This window comes from Heterodontus francisci, chromosome 6 (assembly GCF_036365525.1).
Source record: "Heterodontus francisci isolate sHetFra1 chromosome 6, sHetFra1.hap1, whole genome shotgun sequence".
NCBI lineage: Eukaryota > Metazoa > Chordata > Chondrichthyes > Heterodontiformes > Heterodontidae > Heterodontus > Heterodontus francisci.
In genome coordinates this window covers 24,768,559-24,786,958 of record NC_090376.1, presented here as the reverse complement: position 1 = coordinate 24,786,958, position 18,400 = coordinate 24,768,559, and the positions used below count along the sequence as shown (strand labels likewise).

Genomic DNA, 18,400 nt, shown 5'->3' with positions numbered 1-18,400 from the left:
ATTTTGGAGTTAACTTGTGAAAGTGGCTGAATGTCCCCAAAGAATGTGCTGGAGATTATTACTGACCCCATTTCCACAAGCACAAACCCAGAAATGTTTCTCAGGTTTTCCTCCATCACATACAAGTCTCAAATCTTCCCTCAAAAGGTGGACTTGACATTTTCAGCACGGGGAATCATTTGGCTTTCACACAGCACTTCACCCAAATGACTCAGCCAAACTCACCAAACGGACAACCAGAGTGCATCAACCACTGGGAATCCAAACTTCTGCCCATCACCTTACATTTGCTCCACCTATTAAAATTACTACAGCAAGTTCAAGTGCCCAGACATCATTTTGGCATCCATGCATCAATATCAACATTAATAGATTCTCCAACTGCCCGATGCCTAGTTTACTTTGCAATACATCGCCAAAACGTACTTCTATATTTAAAAATGGCTAACTGCCACTTCAGTTCCTCTTTCCTCCAGTGTCTAACAAGCAATGCCACTGATGGCAGTACCCAAAAACAGCTTCACTGATGCAAATCAGTTCCGAATGAGTTCCAATGAAGGGTCACTGACCCGAAACGTTAACTCTGCTTCTCTTTCCACAGATGCTGCCAGACCTGCTGAGTGGTTCCAGCATTTCTTGTTTTTATTTCAGATTTCCAGCATCTGCAGTATTTTGCTTTTATTTCACTGTTGCAAAGGTGGTCAGCATTTCAAACTAGTCTGAAAGCAGATCCAGTGATATCCATCCTCAACAGCAACATTCATTGATATAGTGCATTTAATAAAGTAAAATTTCCCAAGGCACTTCAGAGATGCAAGAAATAAGTTCTAATACTGGAGAGATTGCAGGAGAGAGACTTTCAGTTGTTAGTCATATGCAAGGTGTTGAATTCAAACAAAACATTTTGGGTCACGAAACAAAAGAACATCGAGAGACAAGAGACTGGTAAATATCTGCAGCATGCAAGAACATATTTGCTACTTTCTACCCCAAGGCCTGCAAAAGCTATATTATTCTAGCTTAATTAAGCAATACTGCATTGCAGTCATAAGATAGGAAGCAGAATAATCAGATTTGTCTCTGTTCCAGGGCAGTGATGATTTGCAATACTCACCCATAACTTTCTAGGGCCTTCTGGTTGACCTGTTGGAAGCTCTAAGTGCAGATCTCCTCCACTTGAATACATTTCAACTACCTGGTAAAGTAAAAGCCGAATCTTAGTGAAGTATTTTTCCGAAGTCCAGGAAAAAAAAGTTGGACTTTAACAATTGATGAAATACATAGCTGGAGTGTGACCCGACTCCAGACAAAGTGGTGCAATAACGGGGTGAGGGGAGAGTCACACTGCTTAATTTCAAGACAGGCACTGCTACTATACAGCTCCATTAGCACTTAAATTTTAACTGCTGAGAGTAAACACATTTACAGGGCTCTCTTCTTAGCAGGAGAAATGGAATTCCAATCAAACAGGTGCTGACTAGTATAAACAGTGTATTGCTTAACTGAGGATCAGAATGGTAGCTGAAGTATAAATGCATTGCAAGACTCAAAACCAAATCAGCCACACTTTCATTTTCAGAATAAACAGCACTTGCATTTTTTTTCTCTAACCCAGTGCTAAAACAGTTTCACTGCAGTAGCAACCCTCTAGTGCCTCATTTACTTTCCAAATGAGTATGGATAATAAGCTGGCAATTGAACAAGAGGCAACATAACAGGCCAATCCAATTCTGCATTGAGCAGACACCCAGAGCCAGAAGGATGCTCACCTAGCTAGGGTTGATGTAGTGATTAGTGGTAATTTTGACCAGTTTTAGGGATGCTAACAGCAATTGTATACTCACCCCCACCCTTAAAAAAAAAATTGCAGATCCGTGAATTTCATGGTCTCCATTCCTCAACGCTACACCATGCTTTCACACTCTACATTTACCCAAGGAGATGACAAGTAACATTTTCCCGAAATGCACAAGTGCTGTCAAACAATATTCTAGTATTGTTGCCCTAATTCTCAACATACAGACCGACCTATTCATATCAATCTTGTTTTTTTTTGCCAGTGACTAATTGTTGTAACCAGAACTATGCAATGACATGAAGCTGAAACAGTTACACAAGCTGTAATGATAAACTACTGCTGGAAACCATCTGCGGTTGCTCTGGGGAAACTGATGCTATTTTGTGTGGGAGGTAAAGTTAAAGGACAACTTCATAAATTCTGTGCTAGATCTCAAGAAATGTATTTCAAATAGACAGACTATTCTCTCACTGTTCCCACTTCAGAGAAAGCAAGGAGGAAGAGGTTAAATCAATAGCATTAGAACAAACTAACTCTTCAAATACAGTATTTCAGTTACAGTTTCTTGCCTGATAATACTTTGGACATACAATACCTCAAATCATATTTTCTGAATTCTAGCCCTATAACCTTTGAATCCTAACTATCACTGTTACAGATTATATACATTTTGAAAGATTGCAGGAAAGTTCAACAGGTTAACAAAGCTTTTGAGCCAATAAACTTAGTTATCTTTGAATACAAATAAAATCCACTTGTTCTGTATTAAAACTGCTCTTGAAATGTAGGTTAAAAATAGCACACCTGGTAAATTGAAATCATATGCGCATTTATTTTAAAAATGAAGTAATCTCTATAATAGAAAGACATACTTGTAGAAATGTAGTGCTCCTATTCGCTTTCTAATTGATTCCTACAAATCAGGTCACTGATGATTATTAGTCAGCACTGACCAGAGAATATGGATACCATTCCCTAACACAGAAGGCAGCACTTATGACAATTTTTCAGATTTTGATGTAGAACTAAGCGGAAATAACTAACCATTTAAAAGTGCAAACTGAAATTTTAACTGGCCTAGGACCCAGACAAACATGGTAAACAAATTTGAGAATGGCAAATCAAATGCGACCCACTCAATTCCAATATTTGTTCTGTGAGCACTTTGGTGCCAATCAGCTAGTTATTTTCGTGTATCTAGTACATGTCAATTGCATCACACGTCCTACTTCAGGGCATCATACATTTATGCGACACGAACTGAGTGAAGTCACAACTTCTCAAATTAAAAAGCAATTATCTGTAAATAAATCAAAAAAGTAGTCTGACTAAAGTTGGTAACAAAGAGGAGCAAGTAATCATGAAAACAAACAAAACCGGTTCATTTCCTCCAAAGCTACATTCATCAATAGGTTTATGTTGATCAAATAATTTCTTCAGGCAGTTTTGGTTGGCCATCTTTGCCTTCATCTCAGCTGGCGGTGGTAAAATGGTACTGGGGGGGGTGGGTGGGTGGGTGGAATGGAGTAGGAAATTTTACCTGCTGTTAGCGAGTGAGACAGAGCAAGCAAGTGCGAGAGTCAGAAAGCTCAAGAGCAAGTGAAGGGGAGAGTATTGGACTGTAAGCCAATACTGCAAACCTCCTGTGGGAGGCAGAATAAAAAATACATTTTAATAATAAAAACATTTGCAGAGTTGGTTGCAGTTAAGCAAGTTTTGGAAGGTAGTAAAGTACGACCATTACAGGTATTAGATCTATTAGATTTGCATCAGTAAGATATGTAATGTCACTGGATTCAGTTGTGTGATAGATTGTTTCTCTAAATTTACAATATTATAGCAACTGGTGAAGCAGCAGTTAGGCTGCAGTAAGACCACTGTAAACTGCAAAAATCACACGGAGTAATCGAGATATAATCTCAAATGATCTGCATGTTTTAAAAAAAAGTCACATCTAGTTTGTTACCTTCGGTCTTCACGTCAAGTGCCATGAGAATACAAATTAGGTATAATTTATATAAAATGCTAGTTAGGCCACAGCTGGAGTACGGTGTACAGTTCTGGTCACCACACTATAGGAAGGATGCGATTGCACTGGAGAGGGTGCAGAGGAGATTCACCAGGATGTTGCCTGGGCTGGAGCATTGCAGCTATGAAGAGAGACTGGATAGGCTAGGGTTGCTTTCCTTAGAACAGAGAAAGTGGATTGAAGTATACAAAAATATTTGGGCATAGATAGGGTAGCTTGCAAGAAACTTTTTCCCTTAGCAGAGGTGTCAATAACCAGGGGGCATAGATTTAAGATAAGGGACAGGAGGTTTAGGGGGATATGAGGTAAATATTTTTCACCCAGAGGGTGGTGAGAAACTGGAACGCACTGCCTGATGGGGTGGTAGAGGCAGGAACCCTCAACATTTTAGTAGTATTTAGAGGAGCACTTGAAACGCCACAGCATACAAAGCTACGGGCCAAGTGCTGGAAAATGGGATTAGAATAGATAGGTGCTTGATGGTCGGCGTGGACACAGTGGGTCAAAGGGCCTGTTTCTGTGCTGTATACCTCTGACTGTAGGTGCCACTCGAACACAATTGCTAAAACAAAATGCAACTGAGATGGTCAGGAATAGTCAGCAAGAAATTGGGAAAGAGAACTACAAGTCCTACAGATTAAAAACGTTAAAAATAGGCAGTCACAATGAAACCACTCCAAATACCTTCTGGAAAACCTCTGCTGCACCTCAAAAGTGGCTTCTTGATAGGATTGTCCCATTATAAAGCTACCCCTTCAGTCACATCTGCAGCTGAACGCTTCTACCACAAGATGGAGCACTATTAAGATCCAGATTATCATATCAACATTGCCACTATCCAGCCAACCTCAACTCCAAATCACTGCCAACATTCCTAACCTTCCTCCTGGATAAAAGTAACTTAGGAACTACTCATCATTTACTTCTTCCCTTTCTATGTTTAAGAAAATGATTCATGAAACTTTTCTGTGTTGTTCTTTTAGAATAAGCAACCCTAGCGGCTGCCCCTGCTGCTTCCTCAGCCCTGGAGAAACCACTTTCCTCTCTCCAGGGTTTCCTACTGCATTGAGCGTCTAAAATCCTGGCAATGTCACAATGCCATTTTTAAAAACTTTTCTAATTTTTGGCAGTCTCGCACATTTGACTCATTCATTTTTCAGTTGCTGCCACATCCCCATGAAATCTGAGCTCCTCCAGTCACTGTGCATGTGCCTAAATGGATCTCATTCTTAGCTAGAAGCTCAGGCATCACCATTTCTCAGTTTTGTATGCCACTAGTTACTGTTGTGAGCACAACTACCCGACACCAGCTGTTATTGCTAAATTTAAAAAAAAAAACTTTGTTCAAATTCTTAGTGCTATGGCAGGATTTAAACACTCATTCTCAGGCCTATTTAACTGCACTAATTTTGATTTTATGTCAAGAACGACGATTGAGTGAGTCCAGACACTTCTGATCCTCTCCAGCCAAATATGAAACAAAGCCCTCAGTCTTACGCACGAGTAACAGGAGCAATACTGCAATTTTGTTTTGGGTGGTGGGTGTGGAAAAGTGCAAGAAATGGATTTGGATGATAAGCTTAGTACAGAAATAACTCGTGTCAAATGAAGGCTTTGGAACTGTCCCATTTTGATTACTACCTCTATTTATTAACTAATTTACATAACCATGCAAGTACCAAAACCAATCTTTTATACGCAACAAATTTCCAGGCTACACAATCAAGCCGAACCATATAACCTAACTTCAAATAGCAAGATTAAAACATTCTTAAAAGTACTAAGTCACTTGCTTTCAGTTACAGCATGAATGCTACTTTTTGTCAGTTATGGTTCAGTTGGTAGCACTCTCACCTCAGAAGGTTGTGAGTTCAAGTCCCATTCCAGACACTTGAACACACAAGTCTAATCTCATAATCTAGTGCATTACCGAGGGACTGCTGCACTGTCAGAGGTGTCAGCTTCCTGGGTTAAACCAAGGTCCTGTCTGCACTCTCAGGTGAAAGTAAAAGCTCCCATGGCACTATTTTGAAGAGCAGTAAGGGAGTTATCCTGTGTGTTCTCTTCAATATTTATTCCTCAATCTGGTCATTATCACCTTGTTGTTCATGCAAGCTTACCATACCCAATTAGCTGGCTACATTACAACAGTGACTACGCTTCAAAAACATGCTTTAGGAATCCAGGGGTCATAAAAGGCACTATATAAATGCAAATATTTTCTTTTTTCTTTTGTAGAATATTTAGATTTGACTTGAAGACAAAAAGCAATTTCAGTTAAATATAAATGAAGGACCAGAACAGGAAATGTGAATTGCTGCGGTAAACCAAACATAAAAAAAAATTACATCCTTTGCACAATATTTTCCTTACAATTCACTGATATAAACGTCAAAATCGGTATTGTTTGCACTAATGTCCTTGATAAAGTGATACTATTACACTGGAAAGTAAATTCAGAGAGGCTACGCTCCTGTTGTGGAAACTGTTTTCTAGGCCATTTCACTTTTCTCGTGAAGAACCACATAACATCTGATGCCACGACTTCCCGAGAAGGTATGGCCAAGACTGGGGACTCTAGACCACAAAATCGGGACTTTACTACTGGGAGGGGAGTACATAATCATTGTTATTTCACTGAAATTGTGCTACAGACAAAAGAAATAACTTACCTGTAAAGGTTCACTGTGAGGGTTGTGTATATTTATTAAAGGTGAAAAACTGCTATTTACAGGAACCCTTGCCCCTATAAACGGGCGCAAGCGATAAGGATTAGGTATTCCAACACCGAACACCTGTAATAAAGGGATACAAAATGATGCAGTTTTAATATTTTACAATTAGGTCAAATGTCCAAGATCAATAAATATAAAGCACAATGGAATAAAATGAAGCAAGGTATGCAAGTTTTGTTGATACATTTTGTCAAAGAAAAGCATTTTTTAAAAAAGTCAAAATACTTCATGGCTGCAGTGTGGTTTTAATTTGAGCCTGAAATCCCCTTTATGCTCATACTTGTACACAAAATGCCTTCTCTCAACTGGTTGAGAGACACAGCATGCAGAGACAAGACTCATCTTGGAGGTGGCAGAAGTTGACGATCAAAAATGCCTTTAGACCACAAGCAACATTGCTTGCTGCTCACCAAGCTTGAACCTAACCAGGCTGAATAGAAATGTGCAGGGGCAGGGGTGAGGGAAGGAGAAAAAAAAAAAGAGGGGGAATTAAAATATATGAAATTCCAAAAGACTCCTTTCCAACCCTAATGGCGTAGGCCATCATCTGCTATAGAAAGCAGCAGCATTGAGCTGTCCAACCAACGAAAAATTCATGTGGGTAAGACTCAAATTTAGGCACTTTAAAATTGTATTTAAAACTTGATTCAAACTTGGTACTGGGGTAATGAACCTGGCCAGGTGTTAGATTTAGAAGTTGGTGAGCACTTTGGTGATAGTGATCACAATTCGGTTAGGTTTACCTTAGCGATGGGCAGGGACAGACATATAGAGCAGGGCAAGAATTATAGCTGGGGGAAAGGAAATTATGATGCGATTAGGCAAGATTTAGGATGCGTAGGATGGGGTAGGAAACTGCAGGGGATGGGCACAATCGAAATGTGGAGCTTATTCAAGGAGCAGCTACTGCGTGTCCTTGATAAGTATGTACCTGTCAGGCAGGGAGGAAGTTGTCGAGCGAGGGAGCCATGGTTTACTAAAGAAGTTGAAGAGCTTGTCAAGAGGAAGAAGAAGGCTTATGTTAGGATGAGGCGTGAAGGCTCAGTTAGGGCGCTTGAGAGTTACAAGTTAGCCAGGAAGGATCTAAAGGGAGAGATAAGAAGAGCGAGGAGAGGACACGAGAAGTCATTGGCGGATAGGATCAAGGAAAACCCTAAGGCTTTCTATAGGTATATCAGGAATAAAAGAATGACTAGAGGTAGGTTAGGGCCAATCAAGGATAGTAGTGGGAAGTTGTGTGTGGAATCGGAGGAGATAGGGGAAGTGTTAAATGAATATTTTTTGTCAGTATTTACAGTGGAGAAAGAAAATGTTGTCGAGGAGAATACTGAGATACAGACTACTAGGCTAGATGGGATTGAGGTTCACAAGGAGGAGGTGTTAGCAATTTTGGAAAGTGTGAAAATAGCTAAGTCCCCTGGGCCAGATGGGATTTATCCTAGGATTCTTTGGGAAGCCAGGGAGGAGATTGCAGAGCCTTTGTCCTTGATCTTTATGTTGTCATTGTTGACAGGAATAGTGCCGGAAGACTGGAGGATAGCAAATGTTGTCCCCTTGTTCAAGAAGGGGAGTAGAGACAGCCCTGGTAATTATAGACCTGTGAGCCTTACTTCGGTTGTGGGTAAAATGTTGGAAAAGGTTATAAGAGAGGATTTATAATCATCTTGAAAAGAATAAGTTCATTAGAGATAGTCAGCACGATTATGTGAAGGGTAGGTCGTGCCTCACAAACCTTAGAGTTTTTTGACAAGGTGACCAAACAGGTGGATGAGGGTAAAGCCGTGGATGTGGTCTATATGGATTTCAGTAAGGCGTTTGATAAGGTTCCCCACGGTAGGCTATTGCAGAAAATACAGAAGTATGGGATTGAAGGTGAATTAGTGCTTTGGATCAGAAATTGGCTAGCTGAAAGACAGAGGGTGGTGGTTGATGGCAAATGTTCATCCTGGAGTATAGTTTCTAGTGGTGTACCGCAAGGATCTGTTTTGGGGCCACTGCTGTTTGTCATTTTTATAAATGACCTGGATGAGGGTGTAGAAGGGTGGGTTAGTAAATTTGCGGATGACACGAAGGTCGGTGGAGTTGTGGATAGTGCCGAAGGATGTTGTAGGTTACAGAGGGACATAGATAGGCTGCAGAGCTGGGCTGAGAGATGGCAAATGGAGTTTAATGCGGAAAAGTGTGAGGTGATTCACTTCGGAGGGAGTAACAGGATTGCAGAATACTGGGCTAATGGGAAGATTCTTGGTAGTGTAGATGAGCAGAGCGATCTTGGTGTCCAGGTACATAAATCCCTGAAAGTTGCCACCCAGGTTAATAGAGCTGTTAAGAAGGCATATGGTGTGTTAGCTTTTATTAGTAGGGGGATCGAGTTTCGGAGCCACGAGGTCATGCTGCAGCTGTACAGAACTCTGGTGCGGCCGCACCTGGAGTATTGCGTGCAGTTCTGGTCACCGCATTATAGGAAGGATGTGGAAGCTTTGGAAAAGGTGCAGAGGAGATTTACTAGGATGTTGCCTGGTATGGAGGGAAGGTCTTACGAGGAAAGGCTGAGGGACTTGAGGTTGTTTTCGTTAGAGAGGAGGAGGAGGAGGAGGAGGAGAGGTGACTTAATAGAGACATATAAGATAATCAGAGGGTTGGACAGGGTGAATAGTGAGAGCCTTTTTCCTCGGATGGTGATGGCAAACACGAGGGGACATAGCTTTAAGTTGAGGGGTGATAGATATAGGACAGATGTTAGAGGTAGTTTCTTTACTCAGAGAGTAGTAGGGGCGTGGAACGCCCTGCCTGCAACAGCAGTAGACTCGCCAACTTTAAGGGCATTTAAGTGGTCATTGGATAGACATATGGATGAAAATGGAATAGTGTAGGTCAGATGGTTTCACATGTCGGCGCAACATCGAGGGCTGAAGGGCCTGTACTGCGCTGTAATGTTCTATGTTCTACATAATTTCTTAAACATTAAAATCAAATTAATTCAGGGTTTTCTCTTACCTGGTATGTAAATACCCCATGAAGTGATGTATTAATAAATAAAGTATTTTCTACATTTCCCACTACTCTTGCAAGAAAAACTACATCAAAAGATGTGTTTCCTCCTGGTGGAATTATCTAGGCAACAAAGATCAAAAGATATGAATTAGTTTATATGATGTGCAGCTATAATCAATTCTATTGATTTAGATACCTGCACAAATAAGCAGATCATCAGACATTATTCTAGCAGCCATAACACAGTTAAGATTAGAATTTGCCATTTCATCTGAACATTATGCATTATGCTTAAGAAACTGAGTCAATGCAAACGATTTGGGATTGGGTGGAGGCCTGAAAAAGAGTTTTGCACCTTTGTGATATATGACCTGTCAGGATTGGTAAGGCACACTGACTAGCTTCACCAGCTAAATTATACTTGCCATACTGTTAAGTTAGGCTAATAGAAATGGAAAATTTACAGCACCGAAGGAGGCCACTGCACCTGAAGTACTTATGCCTGCACAGTGATTTTGAGTTTGAGGAACCCCAAGGTGTCCAACTGTGTCTACCCATTATAACCGGGTAACAAACACACGAGTCTCAACTTGTAAATCAATGGAAATGAAAATCAGTGGAGTTTCTAGAAGAAAATTACTTGCATAAATCTAGTTTTGTCAAAGATTTACTGGTGCATTATGCAGAACTTACACTGTTTGTTAAGCACATATCAAACACTGAATTTGGAAACTGATCCAATAATATTTCTATTGCCTGAACATTATAAACAATCTAGGTGATGTCTTCAAATTACCCATTAACCTATTGAAGGATTTCCTTCCAAAACTTTAAGTATCTGAATTATTCATTACAACATAAGTTCATGGTCAAGGAAAATTACAGCGCTGTAAAATACTGCAAGGAACTGGACCCCATTTATGTGCAACTTCCACAATGCAAACATTTTACACTATTTCAACCAATTGAAATAATATTTACAAGCAGAACAGTGTTCGAATGTAGTTTGATCTCTGATATACAATCTGTAAATCCCCAAGATGTTTCAAGATGGGAAACAGAGTGTGTGTCCATATATTTAGCATAACTTGGCTGGTATTGCTGCAATGGTACTGAAAGCACCTAGCATATGCTGGCAGGCTGGATAGAACAAAGACACAAAATACTTCCTAAATAAACAAGTTCAGAGTGATTCACTTGTGCAGCTATATTTGATAAATACCCACTTACAATGTTCAGAACTCTAAGATTACAGAATTACAACAATTAAACAAATTTGGAGTCTGGTGACCTTTAGATGAACCATACTTCTACAATAGTGATGCTGGCAAATAGTCTCCATTACTTGCACAGTAAAATAAAATTAGTACATTCAACATTTGTCCTCTCCCACCCCTGTCCAAATATTATACCATAGCTGAATTAATTATGGGGCGAAAAACTTGAATATTGGACTATGCGACAAAATTAGTAATTCTAGTTATGAAAATATGTAGGTGCAAAAGAGTAATATTACCTTTCTGTAAACCAAAACCCTTAAATAATAAAATTTATTAAGGATTTTCTAGTTTTAAACAGCATTTCAAAGCAATTACAATACCATAGATGGCCATTCTGCCCATCAAATCTGCGTCTGTCCTTCGCTAGAGCAACTCAAAACTAATCTCTTTCCATGACCATTTTTTCCTCCTCTTTGAATATTTATCCAATTTTCCTGTACTAACACAATAGTCTCAGCCTCTACCACTTCATGCAAAACATTTTACGCTCCAACCATCTTGCTGCCCAATTCAATTTTTAAAGCCTTCATTAAATCTCCTCTTAATCTTCTCTGCTCCAATAGAAATAGTCCCAGTATCTAAAGTTTCTCCTCACAACTATATTTTCGCCATCCCTGGCAAGATCTTGGTGAATCTACGGTGTAATGTTCCTTCCGTAAAGGAACACCGAAAATGATACATGGCACCAACAGTGACCTAAACAAAGTGCAAATTTATTGCTTCTCTTAAAAAGTGCAAAACTATAAATCTGTTTTGGTGGTTTCGAAGTGCTCAAACCATTCAAGACATAACATTCCAAGATAATTAAAACATGCACAGCCAACACTACCCCCAACACCATCCACCCACTGTTGTTCTGGCAAGACACAAAAATTTTCATTTGTAGTCATTCTAAGTGATGCCAACAGTTTCCATAAAGGTATATATTTTCTCTTATTGTGAAGTTAATCTGCAGACAGACATGCACTACTGTGGAGAACAGAAAACTCAGATCTTCACTGATACGCACAAGACAAAGTGGAAGATCCTGAAGCTACTTCAACAAATGCAATCAAAATACAAAATTCTTACCCTATTTTGAAAAAATGATGCATGAAAGTGTGATGTTGTTGCTGATATCGATACTAAAATGATTGTTTCTTCTGTGCTGGGGTTGTGTAAGTATACTTTTTCCATTTTTGGCATTCCCACTGGCCTGTGAAAGCAAATCAATGTGTACCTATGAAGTCAAGTCATCAGCATCACAAGAGATCCACTAGTTATCACCAAGTTCAACACAAACATGCACATTACAAAGCATCTTTAAATGTAGTAAAAGGTTGTAAGACACTTTATAGGCAGGCTGCTCTATTAATGGGACTGCTGTGATGTTTACAGCTATTTTAAACTCTTGCACAAGTATCAGAGGTGCGTAATAGAATATTCTATGCTTGTTCCCAGAATGTGACATGGAGTAACCCATTACAGTACAAGTATCCATTGAAGAACAAATCCTGAACCAGTTTCATCATTTAACATGCAACACAGATCAGTCTGCTCACTTTAGTCACTACACAAGGAACAGGGGCTGAAATTGTGTGGGGGGCTTTCATTTTACTTCTACACACCTAATAGATGTCAAAGTTTAACACAAATGTGTTTAAATGATCTTGTTAGTCTACCAGTACATCAAGGACACCATAAAGCGGATACAGTTCTAATTTAACAAATTTATTCCAACACAAACTCTTGAAAGATGCTCTGTATGTATGCCATGGATTGCTCACAATGTTACCCATCTCAGCCAAGGTCATCTGGTGAAACAAGAGTCAGTAAGAGAGGGAACACATTTATTTAAACAGAAAATGAAAAACAAACCTACTCAGGTCACTTTTGCACATTAATCAGAGATAAATGCTGACAAAACAAAATAATCTTAAAAGGGACATTCGATGGAATATGGGAAGATAACTGAGCATTTGTTAGAAAGGAAACTTCGCAAAAACAGTTTTTATAAAAAGGACATGACATTGCATTTTGTCGCCCTTACAATCCATCACACTGAATTATTGATCAAGGAAGGCATTACAGGACACAGATGATAGAGGCAGCACCTTTAAAAGAAAACTATTCCTGAAATCACAGATTCCTGCACAATTAGGTGTCAAGAAGCTATTGCTTTATATCCTATGCAACAGTAAAGTGTGCAAAACGTTACATGCAACTTCAAAATCATGGACCCTTATTTTGATTTGATGCAATTGCTTAAGAAATCTTAATCTTAGCATATCAATTTCTGGATTAGGCAAAATGGAATTAAGCAATGTCTTATTAAAATAAAATACCCATTACACACAAAGGTACTAGTCAACTTGAAATTATATGGTAGGTTTGGATGAAGTCGGTTTTTCAGTCCATTTGACCTCCTTCCAATAAGAGTTTCAAGCTCAAATGATCTTCAAAAAAAAACTACTGGTTTTCCATTATTGCATTTAACAGTTTCTTCAATGAGTCCATGGAGCTCTTGGATTTCTTCTTCTGAAAGAAGAATGCGATTAGTGCAGCAATCTCATGTGAAATCTCTCCACTCTGCCAATTATCTTCCACTCAACTCGTGCTAACCTTAATCCCAGACATTTTGCTTTGCTTGAAAAATGCTTACATCATACTAACATCCATCTCTTGGCACCATGAATGTTGTATAACCAAAAACAAATATTCCTGCACATAACGAACATTTTTGTATGTACTGCTTCTGTTTTCTATTCAAGACCAAAGTAATTTCTTCAAAAAAGTACTGCATAATGAAAAACAACTCATCAGCTCAAAATACTTAAGTTTCTGAACTGATGTATTTGTGTCAACCCCATTAGGTTCTTGCACAGTAAACAAAGGATTGACAACTTGCAATCCGATAGTGCCTTTTAATAGGAAAAGGTCTCAAGGTGCTTCACAGGAATACAACTAGACAAAAATTGACAACCACTGGATGTATACCAAGCATGCACAGATTTATTCAAACTGAAATGGTGGGGTGGGGGAGATATCGATAGACAGATTAATCCACAGATGGCAGGAAGTGTGAAAAACAATAGTGGGGGTGTGCCATAATCTACATATATTTTAACATTCAATAATTACAGCTATTGGGTTTCAAAAGGAATAAAAACAAAATGCTGGAAAATACTCAGCAGATCAGGCACCATCTGTGGAGACATATCGATGACCTTTCATCAGTGCCTGACCGGCTGAGTATTTCCAGCATTTTCTGGTTTTAATTTTTCTCTTGGGTTTCAAAAGGATTTTGATGAGGCATTTCTTTGTTGCCAGATACTTTGTCCGACGCAAATACACCTTGTTGTGATGGTGGGTGGTGGTGCACACCTCTATGTATGTGCAGAAATAGATCCTTTGAGCTAAAAGATTAAGGCAAGCCAAAAGTAATCAGATTTTCTTTTAAACTGAAGATAGTGAATCCAGTATTTTGTACTAATTTATTTACCAAATGTTTTGCATGATACGGAAGCATCCATAAAAGCATTAAGACACTGGTTTGAGTTGAGTACATACCTTACACTCAAAGTTCCCAACCTCGGACATCAGAATAAAGGACACAAGACTGATGGGGCAGAGGGTAGTTGGGGAAAATGCCTTGGAATTGAGTGAAGAGCTGAAATGGCCCAAGAACAACTGATCCACCTCCACTCCTTAAATGCGTGGGGCATCAGGTAACCCTAAAATGGAAATGCCCTTGTTGTATAAAACACCCCATTATTTTACTTGTTAATGTGGTCTGAAGGGACACCCATTTTCCTAAAACTTACAATTTCATCTAAAAACATGGAAATCTGAAACAGCTGGAAATGCTCAGCAGGTCTGTTAGCTGTATTCTGTTTTTATTTCAGATTTCCAGCATCCGTAGTATTTTACTTTTATATTTGTGTTTCATTCACTGCCACTTATCTTCCATGAATACCCACCTTGAAGTTCTCTTCGGTCCAACAGGATTTCAAAGAACAATACAGCACAGGAACAGGCCATTCGGCCCTCCAAGCCTGCGCCGATCTTGATGCCTGCCGAAACTAAAACCTACTGCACTTCCGGGGTCCGTATCCCTCTATTCCCATCCTATTCATGTATTTGTCAAGATGCCTCTTCAATGTCTCTATGGTCCCTGCTTCCACCACCTCCCCTGGCAACAAGTTCCAGGCACTCACCACCCTCTGTGTAAAGAACTTGCCTCGCACATCCCCTCTAAACTTTGCCCCACACCTTAAACCTATGTCCCCTAGTAACTGACTCTTCCACCCTGGGAAAAAGCTTCTGATTATCCACTCTGTCCATGCCGCTCATAACTTTGTAAACCTCTATCATGTCGTTCCAGTGAAAACAATCCGAGTTTATCCAACCTCTCCTCATAGCTAATGCCCTCCAGACCAGGAAACATCCTGGCAAACCTCTTCTGTACCCTCTCCAAAGCCTCCACGTCCTTCTGGTAGTGTGGCGACCAGAATTGCACACGATATTCCAAGTGTGGCCTAACTAAAGTTCTGTACAGCTGCAGCATGATTTTCCAATTTTTATACTCTATGCCCCGACCGATGAAGGCAAGCATGCCGTATGCCTTCTTGACTACCTTATCCACCTGCGTTGCCACTTTCAGTGACCTGTGTACGCCCAGATTTCCTTTTATCTCGTCTACCCTATTTACCTTCATTACTTTCCATTTCACGGTTTGATCAGGTCCCATTTTCACACACTTTGGCCTTGCACTTTTGACATTTAATCTTTCCTCTCTTCCACCCTACCATACACCTTTTTTCTTTTTCCCCTGCCCTCTATTCACCACTATAGTTTCAATTGCACAAAGCCTATTATATCTCCATCTATTGCCAGTTCTGATGAAAGGTGACAGACCTGAAATGTTAACTGTTTCTCTCTCCACAGATGCTGCCCGACTTGCTGAGTCTTTTCAAAATTTACTGTTTTTATTTAAAATTTTATCCAGCGTAACTGCAAAAACGTCAGTTTAGTATTTTCCGGCAAAATAGTTAAAGCAGACAAATGCTATTGTTAATGTGCACGTTTTTGGCAATGTTAGTTTCCCCCAAAGTGAGAAACACATCATAACCTAAGCCTAAACTTTATCAACTTGGCTTCTAATTTCTACCCTTTTCTCACCTCTACACGGTCCATCTCCGACACTTCCCTTCCTCGACATCTGTCTCCATCTCTGGGGATAGGCTGTTTACTAATATTCATCATAAGCCCGATTCCCACAGCTACCACAACGACACTTCTTCACACCCTGCCTCCTCTAAGGACTCCATTCATTTTTCCCAGTTTCTCTGTCTCCGACACATCTGCTCTGATGATGCTACCTTCCATGACAGCACTTCTGATAAGTCTTCCTTTTTTCTCAACTGAGGATTCTTCCCCAGTGGTTGACACGGCCCTCAACCGCGTCCGGCCCATTTCCCGCACCTCTACCCTCACCTCCCTCCTAGAACCGCGACAGGGTTCTCCTTGTCCTCACTTTCACCCCATCAGCCTCAGCATCCAAAGGATCATCCTCCGCTATTTCCGCCACCTTCAGCGTGATGCCACTACCAAAGGCATCTTCCCCCCCCTTCCCGTCAGCATTCCAAAGGGAACGCTCCCTCCGCGTCACCCTGGTCCACTCCTCCATTACCCCCTCCACCTCATTCCCTTCCCATGACACCTTCCCCTGTAAGCGCAAGTGGTGCAATACCTGTCCATTTACCTCCTCTCTATCCAAGGCCCCAAACACTCCTTTCAGGTGAAGCATTGATTTACTTATACTTCTTTCAATGTAGTATACTGTATTCGCTGCTCACAATGTGGTCTCCTCTACATTGGGGAGACCAAATGGAGACTGGGTGACTGCTTGGTGGAACACCTCCAGCTCAGTCTGAAAGCATGACCGAGCTTCCAGTTGCTGGCCATTTCAGCTCCCCGCACACCCCCCCCCTCACCACCTGCACTCATGCTCACATCTGTCCTGAAATTACTGCAGTGTTCCAGTGATCAACACAAGCTCGAGGAACAGCATCTCATTTACCGATTAGGCAAACTACGGCCTGCCGGACTGAACATTGAGTTCAATAATTTTAAGAGCATGATGGGCCCCCCATTTTACTTTTATCTTTAGTTTTTTTGGGGGTTTATTTTATTTTAGTTTGTTCAGTTTGATTCTAGTGTGCCTACCCACTTTTTTTTTCATGTTTGTGCTTGTGGCTGTTCCGTTTTCAGTCCAGTAACACTACAGGCCGGTGAGCTTTACATCAGTGGTGGGAAAGTTATTGGAAGGGATTCTGAGAGACAGGATTTATATGAATCTGGAAAGGCATGGTCTGATTAGGGATAGTCAGCATGGCTTTGCGCGTGGGAACTCATGTCTCATGAATTTGATTGAGTTTTTCGAGGAGGTGACCAAGAGGATTGACGAGAGCAGGGCGATGGACGTAGTCTACATGGACTTTAGCAAGGCCTTTGACAAGGTCCCACATGGTAGGCTGGTCCAGAAGGTTTGAACACATGGGATCCAGGGTGAGCTAGCAAATTGGATACAAAATTGGCTTAGTGATAGGAGGCAGAGGGTGGTAGCAGAGGGTTGCTTTTCAGATTGGAGGCCACTGACCAGTGGTGTGCTGCAGGGATCGGTGCTGGGCCCTCTGTTGTTTGTCATATATATTAATGACTTGGATGTGAATATAAGGGGCATTAGTAAGTTTGCAGATGACACCAAAATTGGACAGTGAAGAAGGTTGTCTAAGGTTACGACAGGATATAGATCAACTGGGAAAGTGGGCAAGGGAGTGGCAAATGGAATTTAACACAGACAAGTGTGAAGTGAAGTGATGAATTTTGGGAAGTTAAACCAGGGCAGGCCATATACAGTGAATGGCAGGGCCCTGGGGAGTGTTGTTGATCAGAGAGACCTTGGGGTGCAAGTACATAGTTCCCTGAAAGTGGCAACACAATTAGACAGGGTGGTGAAGCAGCGTATGGCATGCTTGCCTTCATCGGCCGAGGCATTGAGTACAAGAGTTGGGACGTCATGTTACAGCTGTACATAACATTGGTTAGGCCGCATTTGGAGTAGTGTGTGCAGTTCTGGTCACCGCACTATAGGAAAGATGTGATTAAGCTGGAGAGGATGCAGAAAAGATTCACAAGGATATTGCCTGGTTTGGAGGGCTTGAGTTATAAAGAGAGACTGAATAGGCTGGGTCTGTTTTCCCTGGAGCGAAGGAGGCTGAGAGGGGAAATGACAGAGGTATATAAAATTATGAGAGGCATAGGTACAGTAGGTAGCCAGAGTCTGTTTCCCATGGTAGGGGTGACTAAAACTAGAGGACATCGATTTAAGGTGAGACGGAGGAGGTTTAAAGAGGATCAAAGGGGTAAATTTTTCACACAGAATAGTGGGTATCTGGATTGAGCTGCCTGAGGAGGTGGTGGAGGCAGGAACAGTAGCGATATTTAAGAGGCATCTGGACAGGTACTTGAATGAGCAAGGCATAGAGGGATATGGAATTAATGCAGGCAGATGGGATTAGTA

At 40.7% G+C, this 18,400-nt stretch overlaps 1 protein-coding gene across 4 annotated transcripts in view; it reads right to left on the bottom strand.

The window, feature by feature from the left end:
• tmem131 (transmembrane protein 131) overlaps nt 1-18,400 on the bottom strand; it is a 217,679-nt gene that overhangs the window by 68,687 nt on the left and 130,592 nt on the right. For all 4 annotated transcript variants that reach the window (XM_068033293.1, XM_068033291.1, XM_068033292.1 and 1 more), the window contains 4 exons: nt 11,908-12,031; nt 9,560-9,676; nt 6,500-6,622; nt 1,115-1,195 (listed from right to left, as the gene is read on the bottom strand). In XM_068033293.1, the coding sequence (XP_067889394.1) occupies nt 1,115-1,195; nt 6,500-6,622; nt 9,560-9,676; nt 11,908-12,031 (445 nt within the window). The remainder of the gene's footprint in view (nt 1-1,114; nt 1,196-6,499; nt 6,623-9,559; nt 9,677-11,907; nt 12,032-18,400) is intronic.